This window comes from Onychomys torridus, chromosome 7, assembly GCF_903995425.1.
Source record: "Onychomys torridus chromosome 7, mOncTor1.1, whole genome shotgun sequence".
Taxonomy (NCBI): Eukaryota; Metazoa; Chordata; class Mammalia; order Rodentia; family Cricetidae; genus Onychomys; species Onychomys torridus.
In genome coordinates this window covers 96,367,989-96,389,099 of record NC_050449.1, presented here as the reverse complement: position 1 = coordinate 96,389,099, position 21,111 = coordinate 96,367,989, and the positions used below count along the sequence as shown (strand labels likewise).

The 21,111-nt window shown below is 44.7% G+C and overlaps 1 protein-coding gene across 6 annotated transcripts in view; it reads left to right on the top strand.

The window, feature by feature from the left end:
• Tmem108 (transmembrane protein 108) overlaps positions 1 to 21,111 on the top strand; it is a 269,467-nt gene that overhangs the window by 203,894 nt on the left and 44,462 nt on the right. For 3 of the 6 annotated variants that reach the window (XM_036193174.1, XM_036193173.1, XM_036193172.1), the window contains one exon: positions 9,954 to 10,061. The exons of the other annotated variants lie outside the window; for them this stretch is intronic. In XM_036193174.1, the coding sequence (XP_036049067.1) occupies positions 9,954 to 10,061 (108 nt within the window). The remainder of the gene's footprint in view (positions 1 to 9,953; positions 10,062 to 21,111) is intronic. 6 annotated transcript variants of the gene reach the window in all.

Genomic DNA, 21,111 nt, shown 5'->3' with positions numbered 1-21,111 from the left:
ACACCACAAATACCAATGTGGGTATGGTAAATACTGCATGATTCTACATGAGGAGTTTAAAATACTGAGGTTCATAGAATTGGAGAGAACAGTATTTTCCAGGGAGCTTGGGGAGGGGAGGATGGGAGTTGCTCTATGTCCCTGTATACCTGCAATGGGAAGTTTGGATGGCATGTAATTTATACTTTAATGAAGTTGTTTGCAAAGCAAATATAAGCAGGTTTAGGAGGAAAATGCTATAGATGTCTGCTGGTTATCATAGGACAGTGGCTTAATGAGGTCTGTCAACTGCTGCTTTGGAAGGAGATAGTTGTAGTCCATGCATGGCACGTGTGCACAGTTGATGAGCTGATCATTGCACAAATTAGTTTTATAAGCTAGGCATTTTCTTGTTTCCTTTCCTTCCACTATCATCCTACACAGTCACTTCAGCAAACCATAATTGGTTGAATATGCCCATTTTTCAGATTTGGCTCAGAAAAGTTGTTAGACTGGCATAGCCAAATCTCATACTGTGAGACCTTCTGGAAACGGGAGCTTCCACGTGGCTATGTTGGGTTATGTAACACCAAGCTGGCAAAAACCCCATGCCAGCTATGGCTGTAAAGAGACAAACTACACAAACAGAAAACAATGTTCCAATTTCCTGCTTTGGCCAGAAGAAAATTGTGGCCACACAATCATAGAACCATCCTTTTTTACCCCAACTTATAGAAACACAATAAAGCATTAAGTTAAATAGAATTGATTCGATTTCACATCCGATAGCAGGAATGTTTCCAAAGGGAACTGCCACATGAGTTCATGTGATCTTCTCACCTAACAGTAATCATTTTAAGGGTGTGTGCCTATTTTGTGGCTGAGGCGGAATCTCACACTAAGATTGTAAATGTGTTAAGAATGAGCAGTGGGTAAATATCCACTTCCTTTGATGCCCAAGTTTCTTGATTTTAGGACATTTAGAAGTTCTTTTTAGAGGGCATGGGCCTGACATCTGATTCAGTTTTGCATATCTGCTACCCATGGTGAAATGCTTAGGGAGGCACCAGAAAAACTTAGTTTATGTAAGCCTTCCATCAGATTCACTGTCCATGGGATGTGTCACCATTATGAAACACTCCTTCTCAGAGGTCCAAATGCTGCCCACTTGCCTCTTCTGAACAGATGGCTGTTCCCTGTGGGAACTCTGACTGGCAATGCTGAGGTATGACAGAAGGTGTCACATGAAAATCAAAGAGAAGGGGGACTGTTTGGGAAGGGTTTAGGAGAGGATGGGGACAGGGAAGGTAATAGGTAGTGAGGGGGGTGAATATAATAAAAACACATGATATGCATGCTTGAAAATATCATAATGAAACCATTATATACATATATGTAATATACCCTAATAAATTTTTAAATCTATGGTTATCACTGTAATATATGGGATGTGATCTGGAAAAGACAATTCTAAATAATATATGAATATGTTCCATGATTATTCTAGTACTTGGCTGCCACTGATGGCCTTGAAGAATATCTATATAAACTCAGAGGTAAATGTTATGTAAAGGTCCCTCACAGAACAGCTTTATTCTGAAATATTCTTAGTTCTGACTATATTTCCTGGACTGTTTCAGCAAAACTCAGTGGCAGGCAGCTGATAGCTCGACAGGGTAGATGAGGGCCATGGCTCCATGTAAAACATTTCTTCAGGCTTGGGGGGGGTCCACAAAGGAGGGAAATAAGGGGTGCTTAAGGCTTGCTACTTCTCACACTTGAAAGCAAGCATGGTGCATATGTGGAGTACACTGGACACCCAAAGAACTGGGAGGTGAAAGCTATGTCAAGATTGGAGTGCAATATTAAATGTAGATCAGAAAATTTAGGTTGCTAACTAGTGGTTTTGGGATGTGTCTCTAGACTTCTAAGGACATGAAAAGTCAGTACGTAGTATATGTGTAGACATATTCCTGCAGTCCCACCAACATGTCACTTTGGGTTTTAGTAAGATAAGCACAGTGATGCCTGAAATCACGCATTAGAGCTTCAGACAGGGAAAGCGGCAAACTCATCCCTGGTAAGACCAGGCTCTTTTGGATTTCCTCATCCATCTCCTTTCCCAGCCAGCCCACAGCTGAGAATACAGACTGGAGACGATGTGATGCTCTTGGGGGGTCACCTGTCACAGCAGATATAGAGGAAGGGCAGAGCCAGGTTCTCCTATCCCGGGGGTGGATGGATTCACAGGTTACTTTCTGAGTGGCCCTTCCTACTACGTGCAAAGACAGACACCAGAGGACCACACTGGAAGAACAGATGTAAGGCAAATCCTACCACATGGTTCTGTTCAAAGTGTATTTCTGCCAGGCTCCGAACATCAGGCATCACAGTGTATGAAACTGATGAAGTTAGTTGCATGGGCTTGCAGAGACTATGAAATTAAGACTGCTCAATTACTTGTCTTCTTTCATAATTCCATCCAAACCATCTCCTAAATATGCATTGTTAAGAATCCCCCAAAGTAATTATTAACACACAAGCCAGCCGGTGCTTGTAAACCATCTTGCAAATACAAAGGAAGGCTCTGTAAATGTTTATTCTCATTAACTGAGACTAATTTGCCAATGGCTTGACGCAACATTCCCACATAATGGTTTCTCGGTGATGCTCACTGTGCATGACAGGAAGCGGCGTGGAAACAGTGTGGTGTGCTCCTGAACCCTTGGATGCCTGGGAGGAGAGCTGAGGCAAACGCATTTCTACAGCTCCAAACAGAGACAACAAAGAGGACCTGTTGGGGTTCTGTGCAGCGCGGTCGTTCTTTCAAGTCTGTGCTTCGTGGACTGCATGCCGCTATGATATAAAGCGTTTCTGTGTTCTTTAGGTCCTGGGAATAAAGCCTGAAACACGAGTGGCTCTTCCAGGGGAGGCACCTTGCTTGGTGTCAGAACAGATTATAGAGGCTTGCTTGCCATGTGCCTTGTATCAAAGGGACTTGAAAAAGGGACATTCTTCTAATGCTGCTCTTTAAACTCCCACCTGCTTAGGGGAAACCAGCCCCTGAAACACAGATGTCTCCAATATGATGGATTTTGCTTGTGTGTATGACAGTCTACTAATTGTGTAGTAACTTCTTTCTCTATAACCATGCTCTGGCATCTAGGGCTTCTGAACTTGGGTGGGGCTGTCTTTTCCAGGGTGAGCTTCCTAGACAGCAAATGTATAACTATGGACACAGACTTAGCATCTGAACAAATCAATCCTCAGTTTATACTCTATATCCAACTATTTTCCCAGCTTCTGTAGTGTAGGACACTATCCCTCAACACCCACAATCACCCCACTGCCAAGTACCAGTAACCAGACCATCGCCACTGCTTAGAGCCCACTAATGTTTCATATTACCCATCTCCATGATTTACGTAGCTCCCCCCATTCCTTCCCACGAAAACCTCCATAAGAGCTCTGACATGCACTTTCTCCTCATCAGTCCTGGCCCCAAGTGGTCTGTGGCATCTCCTGCTTCTAGAGATCTGGCTGATTTCAATCTTTCATGACAGGCATTTCCTTGTCTGCATGTCTTATGTACCACCCAAAATTAAAACACACTAGGCATGTTTTTCAAAATGGATCAGCAAACAGGACCAATGGTGTGATGATGATTCTTCTGAATTTCCTTTTTTTGTGTACACACTCTATTGTGCCAGGCCCACCTATATATTGATAGCCAGTCCCGACCAACTATATTGCAAGTAGGGCTGAGATAATAATCTGTTTCAGACCTTATTAACGTCTGTATTCATTATATATTTTTAAAATGTGTATAGACTCAGGATTGGCTAGTTCAGGCATTACGGGTATGCTCACAGGCAAGTTTACTATCTAGGAATCAGCTTACCCTGGGTTTTTAGTGTTGTATCTGTGTTAACATTTAATTATTTCTAAACCATTTGAGAATGAATTCTACATTATCATGCCTTTTGCCTTCAAATACTTGAATGTGCATCTCATAAGAAAGAATTCTGCTCTGTACATACAGTGGCCTACCAATGTCACTAGATCTAACTTTGTTGTGATGCTTTCATCTAATTCATTTTTCATATTCTAATTTTATCAAATAGAATGCACTTTAGACTATGTTCTCCTCCTGAGCAGGCTCCAACCCAAGATCACGTAACTCGCTCAGTTGACCTGAATCCATGATTCCCAACACTTTTTAACATCCCTTTGCCTTTTGTAACATTGACAAGTCTAAAACCTTTTCAAAAAATATATAGAAAATCTCCTTCAACGTTTAGTTTTTAAAATGATTATTTGAAAACACATAAAAATGTTCTTTGCTTCTTCCTGGTCTGCCATTCTCTCCTGATTCTGTCCATGTTGGACTTCCTGAATGGTATGTGAAGTAGGTGATAGTATGTCCTCCTCAGATACATGACACCCATCTGTTCCTTGTGCATCTTCCTTTTCATCACCCAACTGAGGTCACTTTCCCCTTAGAGTTAGTAAATGCTCTGCTTCCTTTGTGGGCAGACATGTTTAGATTTTTTTTTTCTGTGTCACTTAGGAGCTGTGCCTCTGCTCACAGCACTACACGGAACAGCTTACCCCCTGTAAAGACAGCGTTTATAATGGCATTAAAGGCTGCAGACCTTTCTAATGTCTATTTAAGCCTCTTCCCTACTGCCTGGTTGATTAGCATTAGAGAGGCGCTATACCAACTGGATGGCAGTTTCCCTATCCATTGTAATCTAATAGAAGATTAACTCCTTTCTGCCCTTCTATTAATAGCTGCAGTCAAAGGCTTCGCTGATTTGATTCCTGTCATCCCTGTTCATGCATAAATGGATGGGGCTATGCTCCTAAAGGAATGCCTAAAGCTTTGGGTTTTTCCTATGCTGTGCTATCAAGATAAATGAGCTTCTCAAAAGAATTGACTGAGCCTTTATTGAACAGGGTAATACTTAGAGAAAAATATTTTTAATCACCAAGGAAAATAAGGATGACAGATCCAAACTGTGTTCCAGCTCCTACCCAGTCAGTAGAGAATGACAGCTTTGTTGCTAAATTATGGAAATGCTAATTGAAGGCAAAATCCAGGCAGGGTGGTAACTAGTCTTCAAAAACACATTGTGATTATTGGGATGATCTTTGTGATGGAAGAAAATTCTAGACTCCTCTCAATTCTTAGTCTGACACTTTCCTAAGTACATGTGTACTTTGAGAAACAGTGGGTACACAGCTGGTCTCCATCAAGATGCCTCATCCTCAGTCACTCTTGCCTCTGACCATACAAAATATTCTCCATGATCACCAGGGTAATCAGACAGCTGCACTGTACATCCTAGATCCATTTCTTCATCTAGTCACAGAGGTCGGTGGCTGGTCAGATCTGCTTATGCCATCTGGCATGAAGTCCATCTTGGTGATGCATGAATGCATGGGTCTGCTCAAATATCTTCAGAGCAAGGACACATGTTCAGTTTAGTGTGTATATAGCCCGGTCCTTAGAAATGTCTTAGCATAACACTAAAGTTCATGGCTATTGGGATAGAGAAACAAAGACATGAAGGGAATAATTATGACAATAACTACTTGGATCGCCTTACCTCCTGCCCTTTCAAATATTCTAGGAAGAATCTCCATTGGAGATACTTGGCACCATGATATTCTTGCTATATAATCTTGAAGTTGTTTAACCTTACTGTGCCTCAGTTTCCCCACTGCCATATGGAAGTAATAATGGAATCTTACGATAGGTTGTGGGGATGAAATGACAACATAGTACTGACCAAGTGCTTATAGCAATACCTGGCACACTGGAAGTGCTCAGTGAGAGTTCAGTATTTTCTTTACCCTGGATCCTTATTAAGAAGGTACAGATATAGATAAATACCTTGTTTTGATGGGTGAAGATGGAAGTGAGTGATCTTTGCTGACACAGTAGTTGATGGGTGATCTACATCACAGAAAGACCACTCAAAGCTTTTGAGTCTTGGTTCATGTCGCTGGGGAAGGCCCCACCTCCTTCCAGTCTTTGCATCATATGGAATGATTTTGAGGTATAGAAATCCCTTGGGACCCACTCCTGAACTTATGGAATGAGACTGGACCATATTCTGTCCTTGGAAAACAAACAAACAAAACACACTTGGGTTTCTTCACCATGAAGGGCCACCAGTGCTTGGACCTCTGGGAACTGCCAGAAATGGATTTGATGAGCCAGTCCAGATGGGAGCATGAGTCACACAGCCTTCTCTGTCCCTGCCCCTTCCGGGCTCACAGCTTCCCCAAGAAGTGTCACCCATGTGCTGGTTCCACCAAACTCAAGCACTCTCTGAACTGAAGACCCGGGAGGCAGTAAAGAGACCAGTCCTATAACTTAAAATCTTGAGGAAGTGAACATTTGTTTGAAAAACAGTCTCACTTTTAAGTGTTGACATGCAATGAAACAGGATACGCAGTGGCGTCTCTCATCTGTGTGTATGCGCGTGTGCGCATGCGCGCGCACACACACATACACACATACACACACATACACACACATACATACATACACACACATACACACACACATACACACACACACACACACACACACACACACACACACACACACACACACACACATATGCTCTGCAGCTCTGGTCAGCACACAGTCCCAAAGTCAATCTCTCTACTATGAAGATCTGGGGACTACATCAAGCCTTCCCTATAACGAAAGGGGAGGGGGAAGTAAATGCAGAGGCAGCCTCTGCTTAATCATCCATTGATCTCAGACTGTTTTTCTGCGATACTAGGCATCCCATTAATCACACAAAGCAAGGAAAATAATAAGAAACATACACAGGAGGAGGTAAAGAGGGCATTCAGTCAGCTCTTCTTTCCATGGCTTCCCTGCCTGGTTACCAGAGCTTAATTATGATGGAAAGAGAATGCCGAACCCTAAGTGACATCACAATGCCCAGTTCTTAACTAAACAGGCCTGACACTTAGAGGACCTTGCCATCACAAGATGAAGAGCAGAGGTAGGGAAGAGAGTACTTTTCCTGTGTGAGCATCTCTTCTTCAAGGATGGAGATGTGCCAGCACCTCTGGAACATCTGGGAGATGAACCCGAGTCAGAACCTTCCTCCTATCCTTATAGGACCCAGCTGGAGGGGAGAACCACGCCTGCTTGGTAGACATAATTGGCTTTAGGTGTTTAGTGTACAAGACTCCATAGAGAACCAAAAAGCAAAGGGAAATGCTAAACCATAAACCAGCAGGCTGTCCAAGATAACTGCAAAAATGACAAGTTGGATTCTGAACGAGAAGCCAGATCAAGAGGGCTCAGGTTGTAGCTGGGAAACCATTCCCCACGTGGGAAGAATGGATCTAGATTGCCTCCTCAGCATAAATGGGAGGGAAATGACAGTGGGGGGAAGTGTGGCTAGGATGGGAGGGCTCAGAGACCCCAGCAGACCGGAAATTTGTTACAGCTACACTGGTGTGATCGGAAAACATTCAAGATCCTGGCTGGCAAACTCCATAGCATGTCTGTTACCCATCTGCATCCCGTGGTCAGGGAGTCTTCAAGTAATATGTACATGACTGTGACTATGGCTGTGATGGACCTTCCCTTTATTCAGGCCTCTTAAGATATTCATTACTAAAGAATCAATACACAGTCTCCCAGTAGGAGGGAAAACTTATTTTGCCAAGTCTCAGGGATCATAGCACAGGTATGAACAGGAAGAGTTTTATGAAACATGAGATTTTCTACCTTGTAGTTTCAGAGTTATACATTACATATTACATAAATGTCTTATAAAACAACAGATTAAAAACAGACCATGAATTCTACACAGGAGCTCAACATCAGACCAGTTTTTTAAACAAGCAAGGTACAACCCTGAAGAGCATTAACAAATAGCAACAGCACGTAACCTTTAGTGTCATCTTGACTAGAGGTGACACTTGGAGTGGGTGAAAGGGTTAATATGACTCAGTGCAGCAGCTGACATGATCTCAAGGCCTGCTGTGTGGTGGGGGGCGTGGACAAGTTAGGAGCTGGGGACACAGCTGTTAGCAAAACAGGCCAAGTCCTTGGTGCCTGTAAGACTGCCATGTAAGGATGAATAAATAGGAGCTGTGTCCGTGTGAATGCCTGAAGTGTTGTGGTATAGGGTGCTGCTTCATCCTGGAAAGGGGAGACAGCAGACAGAGCCCCAGAGTGAGAGGCAGGAGACAGTTCATCTCTGACCACCATCCTCCCAGTGAAATGGTTGGACTGTGGGGTCTCCCTCACAAACACACTCTTAAAGTTGTGGTCAATGGTGGTGATCTGGTACAGGAAAGAAGGGGAATTACAAATTGCATTGTAGACTTTAAAAAGTAACATGGAGGAGCGTTCTTTTGTGCCAGTTAGTGCCAGAGGCTTCCCAGGAGGTGCATTGTGTGTTGGGGTGAAAGCCTTAAGGGACACCACACTGCTCCTTTCAGCCGTGGTGCAGGTGCAGATGAGAGACGGAGGGAATGAAGGATGCTGCACACTAGTTTTTAATTGCCCTTTAAGAGTTTTTCTTAACTCTTAAAAATCGTGGTGCCAATGCTGAAGTGTAGCTCTCCACAGCTGATGGCTTCTAGCAGGGGTCAAGTGGAGAAGGACTCAGTTCTCTTTAATAAAGGGGCTGGCCACCAGGAGTTTGACCATGATCCAATAGGAGTGTGTGGGCAACACAAATTGGACTTTTTATTTTCTTACTCTTCTTTGGGGGGTCACAAGGGTCGGGAGGTAAATCTGGGAGGACTGGGAAGTCAGTGTGATTGGGGTTCCGGGTGTGAAATTCCCAAATAATAAAAATATTATGTTACGAAAGTTTTTCTTAGACTTTACCATCTGTTATGTGTTATCATCTTCAAAGCCTTGAAAGATTTCCTATCATATAGATTAGGAAATTGGAAAGTAACTAAATATCTTGCTAAAAGCCATGCTGTTACTTCTAATTCAAGGATTTAAAGCCAACTCTGATTCCAAAATCAGTATCTCTATTGTACTCAAAATTTTCTCCTAGATGAGGTATGTTCAATTAAATTCAGAATATAGGACACAATATCAGAGAAAATGACCTAGTATTTTGGGCAAATAAATTGCAGGAAAAAGAAAGAAAAAGGAGAGAAAATAACCTAATAATAATTAGTTAAGAGACAGCAAATTTCAATGTTAGATTTTATTTAGATCCTCATTCAAATAAGCATAGATAAATGATAGAGAGAGAGAGAAATGATAGATAGATCTAGTTGCTTGATAGATGAAAGAAGAGAAGGAAGGATGGATCTAGGAATTTGCATAATAACAAGGTATTTAGTAATACTAAAGAATTTTTATCTTCATATGTAATACCATAGTGATTAGGTTTTTCAAGACAGTCCTTTCAAGGTACATACTAACATTTCTGGAATATATATACTTCTTGGGATTAATTTAGCCCTAAAGACTGGAAAGAATAAACAAGCTACACTTGTCCTCACTGCTAACACTCGGGGCTCGTGAGGCTTGCTGGACTTTTCTTCCCACGTTTATATATGCTTAAAAAAACAAAAACAAAACAAAACAACCTTTCCACAATAAAATGTAAAGCCAAGTAAAAAGTCTGCCCTCAGCTGACTGAGAAACTAGTTGCTAGTTTCTCTGACCACCTGCATCCCCCTCCTCCTCTGCAGTAGTACTATAGCCAGGATGCCTTAATTGTCAAAGCACATATGCCAGTTCCATTGCTGTCTCGGTTCATAGCCATAACCTAGACATTGGACTTCTGCCTCCAGGAGGCTCCTGGCTCTGCAGCCTTGATATAAACAGCCCCAAGGCCGAGCACACCCAAGAACCCAGGAAACCATTCCGTGTGGTAAGAGGTGGTCTTGACATGGCTGAAAGGCTGACCTAGTGTTACTGGCTTCCTAATCCTGAGCTAAGCTCTCCCCCTTGCCAGCCTTGGTGTGTGGTTCTGATGACCAGGAGGAATGCATAAACCATCAGGGCCATCCTGAAGATCTGGCTCACAGGGGTCTTGATCTGCTGCGATCCAGCACTGAGTCAGGTAGGCATGTCTCTTGCTCACATGCTCTTTGGAACTGTTAATGTTTTTCTGCATACTGACCGCCTCCCCCACTGGATTGTGCCCCTTCACCCCTGAAGGGACTACTGCCTGTTTCTTTGTGTTTCCAGAATAGTGATATCTTAGTTGTCTCACTGCTGTAACCAAGGCAGCTTAAGGAAGGGAGGATTGATTTTGGCTCCCAGTTTGAGAGGGCAGACCATCATGACAGAGAAATCGCAGTGGCAGGTGTGTGAGTCAACTGGTTACAGGACATGTGTGGTTAGGAAGCAGAAAGATCATTGCTATAATTCTGCTTATTTTCTCCTTTTTATTCAGCCTGAGACCCCCGCCCATAGAATGGTGTCACCCACATTTGTGAAGGGTCTCCTTTCCTCAGTTTACCCAATCTAAAAACTCTCTCACAGGCATGTCCAGAGGTTTGTCCCCTGGGTGATTCTGGATCATGTCAAGTTGACAGCATTAACTACCATAATTGAGACAGGAAGAAGATGGCTTTGGGATCAGAGTGACCTGGACTCAAATTCTACATCCATCGCTTCCTAACTGCAGAGTCTTCGGCAAATATTTAAACTCCTTATCCATGAGATAGTAACAGCATCCACAGGGAGGATTTAATGAAGAAATTACTTAGGCCTCGTGGGTTGTCATCATCCTCAGATACTGTAATACAAGATGGGTGACTAAATTTGACTTGATGTTTCTCTGCCATGTGGTACCTCTGGAGCAGTCAGTGGGTAGAGTTGCACATGTTTGTCACAGCACAAAGGCACCCAAGTGGACTCCCCAAGCTGTGAATCTTCATATAGGACCGTTTGCCCAAAGGAAGGTTACCTTGGCCTGCTTTGTGCAAAAATGCTGAATGGGCTTACATTGCCTCTACCTGGGAGAAAAAAATGCTGGTCACTCAGAGAAAGGCATTTGGTTTTGTAATGAATTCTTCCAACTAGTGCCAAATGTGAAGAGAAAAGGAATTCCAGTTCATAGTTTCAAAGCAGTGGGCCTGATTTGAAACAAACCATATTGTTTTAAACCATGTGATTATTTCTTTTTGGTTGACTCAGATCTCTAGCCTGAGCATCATGGTGTCAGATTTATTATGAAGTCAGCATGAAACTATCAATTATTCAAATGAACCTGACTGAGCATGAGGTGATACTTTCCCTGGGCCTCCCTTGGGTCCTGGACAACCCTGCACATGTCCACCTAGTATGACTGGCAGGTAGATCTTCAATAGAGTCAAAAACTCTCCTAACAAAGGAAGAAGGGCCAGAGGGCCCCCACTGCTGAAGATGGATGGAGGTCAGCGTGGATACTTTGTGCATCCATGGCTTCTCTGCCCTCCTTTATTCTCACTTCCACTGTGAAGGTGAAGACCAGGGATCCACCTTCCTGACAGCAAAGAGCCCAGGCAGGGCCCAGTTCTGTGGATGTTTGAGAGGGGTGTCAAGACAGTTCCAAAGCCTGACAGAAGAAGGACAGGCAGGTGTGGTGGTATTGTGTTCCCCAAAATATTGTGCACCCTAATAAACTTATTTGGGGGTCACAGACAGAACAGCCACAATATTAAACATAGAGGATAGGCAGTGGTAGCACACGCCTTTAATCCTAGCATTCCAGAGGCAGAAATCCATCTATTCAAGGATACAGCCAAGCATGGTGACTCACGCCTTTAATCCCAGGGAGTGATGGTAGAAAGCAGAAAGGTATATAAGGTGTGAGGACCAGAAACTAGAAGCATTTGGTGGTTAAGTTTTTAGGCTTTGAGCAGCAGTTCAGCTGAGACCCATTCTGGATAAGGACTCAGAGGCTTCCAGTCTGAGGAAATAGGATCAGCTGAGGAACTGGCAAGGTGAGGTAGCTGTGGCTTGTTCTGCTTCTCTGATCTTCCAGTGGTCACCCCAATACCTGGCCTCAGGTTTGATTTTATTAATAAGAACTCTAAGATCCATGCTACATGCAGGGGCAGGCCCAGGACATTTTGAAAGAGAAGAGCAGAGAGACTCCCATTTGGCAAGGGGAGGCACACTGGGGAAGGGAGACTCTGGCATGCTAGATTGCTTTGCTGGGTGTCTCACACTGCCTGCTGAAGGTCTTTCCTCTTTCCCGGGACCACCTTGATAGGAAAGACTAAGTTGCTCCCCATGAGGGTTTTCTTGGGTTCTATCTGCCCTGCCCAATCCCAGGGGAGTGTTCTTGTTGAGGCTAGGAGTGTTAGTCCAGAGGGGTGAAATAGAACCTCTCAGAACTCCAGCTGGGTATGACGGTGCATGCCTGTAATCCCAGCACTAAGCGGCTAAGGCAGGATTTTGGCAGATTTGAGAACAGTCTGGACTTCAGAACAAAGTCCTGTCCCCAAAAATCAATCAGTCAAGCAATTACTAAATCAAAAGTAGAAATCTGGTTGGATATAGGCTTTTCAAACAGGGATGTTTTGTCATTTTGCATGGAGAATGCTAATATCAAGAGCTTGGAAGGAACTGTTGAAGACAGTGGCGTGCGTGTCATGGGGACATGGGTCATCCATCCTGAGTATGATACCTTTCCATGATCTTCCAGCTGCAAGGAAGTGAAGTGTCACTGCAGGATCCTCTAGTCCTGCCTGCAGGACTCAGCAGTCTGGTAGAGATGCCTGGATGCCCATGATTTCACTTGTCTCTGTGTATGCTCAGCAACCTGCATACTGCCTGAGCCCTAGAGGACATCCTGCCTCTGTGGTCATCACAGTAAAGCAGTGTTCTCACACACACTGCAGGCGATCACAAGTTCACTCAAACTTTCTCCTACCCTCCCGTGCTGTCAGACTACCATGGAGCTGTAGATCACATAAGTCTAGCCCTAGAGCGCAATAGATGGTGAACTGTGGTTTTTGTTTGTTTGTTCAGTTTACTTTGTGTGTCCAAGCTTGGAGCAAGCTGGATCCACTGTACTGAATAAGAGTAATGCCTTCTTAACCTTTTGGAGCTGGAGCCATAGGTTCCCCGAGTAGTTAAGGGAATATACGGGTTTGGGGAGGCCTCCAGAGGAAGGTGGTTGGGGGTATTGGTCTCACTGTGCTAAATCTGTCCCTGTTTCAAACAGTCTCATTTTATGTGAGTACTTACTATTTGTCTCCACACTCCTTTGGTCTCTCAAACTAGGACTATCAGGACTATTAGCCCTTTTCCACACTGCAGGATGGTGTGTGGAATACAGAGTGGTGAGCAGAGTAATTGAGTGAAGGAGTCTGGGAGCATTCAGTGCCCCAGAAGCTGTGTGCAATTCAGCCACTTGGGTCTGTGGTAGGTGTGAGGTGTCTACTTTAAAAGGAGGAGCATCCCATTCTTCCCTAATGCCTGGCATCATTCTCCATGCTCATCTCCCTAGAATCAGAGAAGGAATTCAGCAGATGAGATCAAGGCTCTTTCCTAAGAAAGATGTTGTGTTGTTGTTCAAGCATGTGACTCATTTGGTCATGGATTCATTGATGCCCGAGGCCTGTGACAGTGTGGCTGGTAAATAAAAAGCTTTGCTAGGTATTATCTCTGCAGACAGGACTTCAGAACTGTAAGAACAGTGTCATTGAAGAGAAGGAGCAGCGTCCTGGAGGTGACAGAGAGAGGTGTGTGGGGGGGGGTGTATGTATGCATGTGTGTGTGTGTACGTGGGGTAGGGTGTAGTGTGTGTAAGCCAGCGGTCAGCATGAAGTATCCTCCCTATACCCTCTGGCCTGTGAGCTCTGGTAAATTCCATCTATCTCCACCTCCCAAGCACTAGAACTAGATATATGTTCTATGCCCAGCTTTTTACTTGGGTCCTAGGGATTTGAACCCAGGTCCTGATGCTTATGAGGCAGGCATCTTGAGCATCTGCCCAGCCTTCCACCTTCCTTTCGCTTGCCTCACTTGCCTCACTTGTATTTATGCAGAGTGAAAGTTGTGATGGCTTCCTCACAGCCTGCAGGCACCCGAGGGCAGGAGGGGGCAAAAAAGAAAAGAATCTAAAAGGCAGAGGTCCAGGGCCCTCTTCGTAACACTCCCCAAAGAAAGGTACTGTGTGGTGCCCACTTCCTTGCTGATTAAACATCCTGCCAGGCTGCAGGTGGCCAGGAGTCCGGAGGGCAGCTAGGAGGTGGTATGGGGGGATTCATTCTGCCTGAGCTGTGTTCCTCCTACGTGGGGAGAGCATCCAGTGTCAAGTCCCCTGCTTTGCATAGAGAGAGTTGCTTGGAGGGAGTTACCATTGGGGTGCATCTAAACAATGAGACCTCCTGTCTTTTCTCCCTTTATACCTGGCAGTTTTTGCTTTGGGAAGGGAAGGAAAAATGTCAAAACAAACTTGAGGGGAAAGAGCATTAAAATGCCATCATCACCTCCAGTTACTCACCTCCCCAGAAATGCACTGGGTCAGTTCCCCTCACCAAAAACGACCTTCTGGAAATAAGTCAGTTGCCTTTAGAGGATGCTTGCTCTGGGCCAGGCTCCTCCTCCTGTGGTTTACTGGTCCTCACAGTGTGAGGCTGCCTCTGTTGCCATGGAGAGCAGCTTCAGGAGGGAGCAGGGCTAGGAAGAAGAGCTTAGGGCTAAGTCTTGATCCTCTGAAGAAAAGGTTAAGTGAGAGAGGGGGTGGGGGAAGGGAGGGAGAAAGAGGCAGAAAAGAGAGACAGAAGAAAGAACAGCAACAACGGAGAGACAGGGGAGAGAAGAGAGGAAGAAAAGCTGAGGGGCCAGACAGAAGAGAGAGACGATTAGATGAGAGACAGAAGTGAGAGAGAAACCAAGAAACAAAAAGCTTTATTAATGAATGTGTGGTAGTTTTCTTGGGGGCAGATCTTTCTGGAAAGAGGGAGATCTTGGTCACCAAGACCAGCTGGCTTTACAGAAGCATGTGTGGTCAGATGGAATACGCCCTGTGTGTCTCCACCTATTTTTTTTGTTTTGTTTTGTTTTGTTTTGCTAAGACAGCATGCTGTGTCTCCTCTACCTCCCACCTCGTCTAGAAGGAGCACACTTTGTTGACCTTGCTGGACTCCAGTCTGTGCTGTCCAGGTCTCCCCTGTTTTAATGTGTTCCTTCACATAAGGTTCTGGCTGGTGAACACATAGCCTCCTATGACGGTGTCAGCTAAAGGGAAGAAAGGGTCCCTCACAAACATGCCAAACACACGATATTTGGGATTTACCTCCAGATAAAGCATTAAGAGGTGGGGAGTTTGTACAACGTAACCTATCATGAAAGGTGGGTTAGGGTGGACCTTAAGATTGAATTGCATGATGCCCAGATTTTACCACCAAACAATATGGGAGAGGGGGAGTTGATGGGGTTTAGATGAAATAGAAGTGGACGTGGTGGCTAGTACACGTATGGTCCACAGTGTTGTCATTCTGCCAACTTGTAAATAGCATTACACTTGTGCATAGTAAAAAAAACATTTAGGAGCTGATGAGATAGCTAAGGTACTTGCCACCAAGACTGATGACCTGGGTTTGATCTGGGGGACCCACATGGTGTCAGGAGAGAATGGATTCCCCGAAGTTGTCCTCTGATCCCAACATATACATGGTGGCACATTCACACACATGTGAAAAAAAAATTAATGTACTATTTTTAAAACAGTTGTACGTATGTCCTTCAATCTTTAAATATGGATGGAGTCTGAGGGAAGAGACATTGACCTGAAAGAAATAGGCTGCAGGCACAGTGGACAGACACACTGATGGTAGATGTGAGTGGATGGTTTATTCGGAGATGTTCACTCTCATCAAGTATCTCGTCAGTGGTGAAAATAACAAGAGCTAAGCCCTTGAGCATGGATTGTGTCCACACTCACCAGGTCCTCCCTTGCTGATTTTATTGGCCAATTCAACCTCTCTTAATTGCCCACTGTAATGGAAGAAAAGAAACTAACCAAATGACTCTGTTCCTGAAACCAACAACAAAAGCAAAGCAGAGCAGAGCAGGCTACAGTACCTGGGTTGACTAGTCAAAGCATCGCCTCTGTGCATGAGTGGGGGAAAAAAAATTAACCGGACCATAACAAAATGAGAGGCAGCCCTGGGGCCAAGAGACAAGAGACTGGTGTAGCCAGAATGCCTGAGTTCTATAGGATCAGGCTGGGGGACGGGAGGCAGACACCCAGCCCCTGGGAAGGAAAGGTTTAGGGTAAGGGGTAGGGTGAAGTGCTGGGAGGAGCCACAGGCACTGAGTGAGGCTGGGAGAGCTGGCCAGTGTTCACTTTGATATGTTAATAGGCATCTCGGCCCTTTGTCGTGGCTTTCTGAGACCTAACACTTAGGAGCAGAAGGCCTCTGGAATCTGCCTTATCAACTGTATCTGTGCTATCTATAACCAAGCTACATGGCCACAGGCCCCCCCCCCCAAGGACCCATCCTGATGATACTTCCTTTCTCTCCTGTTTTCCCCACGCATGGCTTCCCCTGTGTTCCGTGATTGTATATATTTCCTTGGGGACCAGCCTAATTAAAACTCAAGAACTTGGAAGCCATCTTATTAATATTCATCAGGGGAATTCTAATGATGGTGGAAGTGAGAACCAAGACTCTAGACCCAGAAGTTGGTTCATGTCAAAAATAGGTTCTAAAACTTGGAGATGGGTTTTGTGGATGGAGACTCTAGAGAGTGGGATGCCCTAGATGAAGGTTAGGAGCCTTCACGGAGGCAAATGTGTCCCCTGTGCTGCTGGAAGAGGTCCTCTTGTGGGAGGACTGAGTATGTCAGTGATGCCTGTCACCTCTTAGAGCTCCGAGGAAGCAGCAAAGTTAGACTAGGAATCCCAGTGCCAGCGGCTCTGTTGGAAGGAGATGTTGAATGTCCGGGAAATACCTGACTCCTGCATCAGCTATAAGAAAAATGAACATCAGAAAACTTGCTGGGATCCAGGTGCTGAATTCAGATCTATCCCCACCTCGAAGGTTGGCTTTAAGGGCTCATTAATATGTTCCCATATGCAGGGAGACCTAGGGGAGATGGGACATGCAGCAATAAACACCAACAGTGAGGAAGTGCCCAGAGGAGCCCACATCAGGCAGGGCCTTCACTGTAGATGGGTGGATAAAATAGTGTTAAATGGGATCCTTCAGAGGCTCTGGCAACCAGCCTTCCTGAGGAACGTGAATGTCCCAAGGCAGATGCTGGCATATTTGAAGACCTCTCTTAGGTGAGAAGGAACGGTGTGTGCCATAAGAAGCCATTCTGCCATTGTCTTTGGTCTCCCAGGCTCTTCCTGCCCTCTCTTCCTCATTCACTTGCACAACAAACTCCTGTAACCAGGAAGGTCGGGATCCATTAGAGCCACTTTGGCAAACTACTTCAGGACGACAAATTGAGAGGGAGTGTCTGCTGTCCCCTGCTGGGCTCCATCATCTGATTCTTTGTCATACTGTCCAGTCACTTCCTCAGCCCCCTAACTTAGTCCTTCTCATGCCCACGGAAGGCTAGGGATGAAAGGCTGCACATAGCACAATGTCAGTGTCTATGGATGTTGAACCTCTTCATGCCGGGTGAGTTCTTTTGAACCTGTGACTGGATTTTAGACAGCTACTTTAGGAACTTTTTGTATGTTAATAAAGTTGCCTTGAGGTCAGAGCAAGCCAGAGCAGAAGCTGGGCGGTAGTGGTGCATGCCTTTAATCCCAGCACTTGGGAGGCAGAGCTAGGTAGATCTCTGTGTGTTCAAGGACACAGCCAGCATGGCAAACACACACCTTTAATCTTAATACCAACCATAGAAGACCTGGAGGTCTGTACAAACAGGCAGTGATGAGGTCATGTGGCTGGGTTTACAACCAATGAGAAAACAGAACAGAAAGTTTTTAAATAGACAGGACACACAGAAGTAGGTCTCTGGTGGAGAGGAAGAACAGCAGAAGCAGTGAGGGGTAAGGTTTTCCGCTCTTGCCCTGACCTCGTGGTTTTTAACTCTGAAAAAAAAAAAAAAAATTCAAAGTACCTTTAGTCCTATAACAGCATGTCTTCTCTCTCAAACTGATTATTGTTATGTATCTATAGCCATCTGAGTGAAATAAAGACACTAACTGTTAAAAAAAAAACAGTAGCCACCGGTGCCTCTGAAACTTTCATTTGGGGCTGGGGAAAAAGCTTAGTTAATAAGGTACTTGCCATGCAAGTGTGTGGATTGGCGTTTGAGCCTGTCACCCACATAAAGAAATCATGTTGGGGGGCTGGAGAGATGGCTCAGAGGTTAAGAGCACTGACTGCTCTTCCAGAGGTCCTGAGTTCAATTCCCAGCAACCACATGGAGGCCCACAACCATCTGTAATGAGATCTGGCGCCCTCTTCTGTGTACATAATAAATATAAATAAATCTTAAAAAGAAAAAAAAAGAAAAGATATCATGTTGGTGTGTGCTTAGGATTGAAGTCCCTGGAGAGGTGGGGACAAATGGATCCCTAGGGTTCCCTGACCATCCAGTCTAGCAGAACCAGTGATCTCCAGGCCAGTGAAAGAGCCTGGCTCAAAAACAAAACAAAACAAAAAAACAACCAAAGTGGATGGTCCACCCAAGATAGCCCTCTGGCCTCCACACATGTGCATGAACACATGAGTGCATGCACATGCAACGATTAATTTTAGTGAGTTAAATATTCAGCTGGCCAGTCACACTAGCAGCATTTCTCTTAATCATAGGTACGCTAGTGACTGCCATATTGGATAACACAGACACAGAACATTTCTATTGTCATGGGAAGTTCTGTGGCTACACCACTCCTGTTCCAGGGGTCATCAGGCCGAGACTTGATTCTTGTGCACCTTCTTCTGCTGCAGAATTTAGTTTTCCTGGAAGACATCCACACCCATTCTCTTGTGTGTATCTGTGCTTTCCCACTCTGCCAGCAGAGTTCAGTGGAGCGATGGAACCATCTGGCCCACAAAGTCTAAAATAGTTACTATCTAGACTAGGCAGTTTCCCAGCCCAATTTTACGTGTTTTTCTGAAAAGTATGCACAGCTATGTGCGTACAAATGTTACAGTTTCAGGAATAAGTGAGTGGCTTACTCCTATCCATGTAGCAAAGCACAGGATACAAATGTCTTTATTATTTCTTTCCAGAGTCTTCAGACACCAACCTCAGATGATCAGAATCCACAAGAGCAGAGGGTCACACAGCATCCTCAGTAGTCTCTGAGTGCCGCTGACAGCCCACTTTCACTTAAGAATAAAGCCATTGCACCTACTTCATGTGGCTTCCCTGCTTTTACCTCTTCTGAAAGGCTGGATTAGAGGGCTGTTGTTCTGCTCACTATCAACACATCTCAAGAGAAAACTGTCACTGTCCAATTTCCATCTTATCTGATGGTTTTGTATTTGTCACGAGAACACCTTCCTTTAATCTTCTTCCAGCCAGTCTCCGTGTCCCCAACACACACACACACACACACACACACACACACACACACGCATGCACGCACACGCGCGCGCACCCCTGCAGATGTGGCTCATGTCCTTGCAGGTTGTGTTGATTCTCACGTTGACTGAAATGGAACTTGTCTCTGCATGTGTGTCGCTTGCCTAATGTTTGTTGGTCACAGGAAAATGTTGTTTGGTGTGAATAACTAGTGTAAGGGAGGAAAATTGAATCAGGAGATTGACGGTGACTAAAATAGAATGCTTTTGAGGTATGCAGGGGTCAGTTCTTTCCACCTTCAGAAAGGTCTGACATACACCAGTACCTACACGCATGAGTACCTACACACATACACACACACACACACACACACACACACACACACACACACACACACACAGAGTGTCTTAAGGTTACTATTGCTGAGATGAAATGTCATAACCAAAAGCAACTTGGGGAGGAAATGGTTTATTTGGCTTACTGTCCTGAAGCACACACAGTCTGTTGAGGGAAGTGAAGGCATGAACTCAAACAGGGCAGGAACCTAGAGGCAGAAGCTGATGCAGAAGCAATGGATGGGTGCTGCTTACTGGCTTATTCCTCAAGACTTGCTCAGCCTGACTTCTCATAGCACCCATAACCACCAGCTCAGAGGTAGCACCACCCACAATGTCTGGGCCTTTCCCCCATCAACCACTAAATTAAGAAAATGCCCTGTAGGTTTTGCCCACAGCCTGATCTTATGGAGGCATTTTCTCAATTGAGGCTCCCTCCTCTAAGATGACTCTAGCTTGTGTAAAAAAAAAAAAAAAAAAAAAAAACTAGTTTGTGGTATAAAAACTAGCCATAGCCAGCATACAAAGTTTAGCCTGAATGCCCAATTTAAATTTCTAAGAGGACATATATCCAACTGAAGCCAGGGGGTGGGGGGGGCACCATGAACAAAAGTTGGCACAATACTACCTTGAGCCCCCAGAGTCCCCAACCTTACTGTCTACTCGTGGTCTTCAGATTTCGCTGTTACATTTTACCCATGTGTGGTAGTAGATGCTGTAATTCCAACATTCAGGAGGCTGAGACAGGAAGATCTTAGGTTTAAGGCCAACCTGGGATACACAGTAAGGCCCTCAGGATGGAAGGAGGAGAAGAGGGAGGGAGGGGCCAGAAGGACAGGCTTTTAGATTACAGCTCTCTTCATCCAGGAAGAACCTAGCCCAACAAGTTCTTCATTTCCACTAAAGACTGTTTTTATTTTTGGTGTTGTTTGTTGTTTGTTTTCAAGACAGGGTTTCTTCTGTGTAGCCCTGCCTAGAACTGGCTTTGTAGAACTGGAACTCACTCTGTAGCCCAGGCTGGCCTCAAACTCACAGAGATCCACCTGCCTCTGCCTCCCAAGGGCTGGGATTAAAGGCATGTACCGCCACTGCCCTGCTTTAAGGGGTAAAGCTTAACTGACTCATAGTGTCCCCAACACCAGGACAAGCTAGGAAATCCAGTTAGTAGAATAATGAAGAACGATTGATGTTTTGCTGGTAGTTCTTCAGAACACGTTATTTACACAAGAACCAATTGTTTAGAAACAAATCAGGATGGCTGGCCTATGCTGGTACATTTCCCTTTTTACAGGTGATTAGTAGGAAGATAATGGAGAGGCTCAGAATTCCATATTT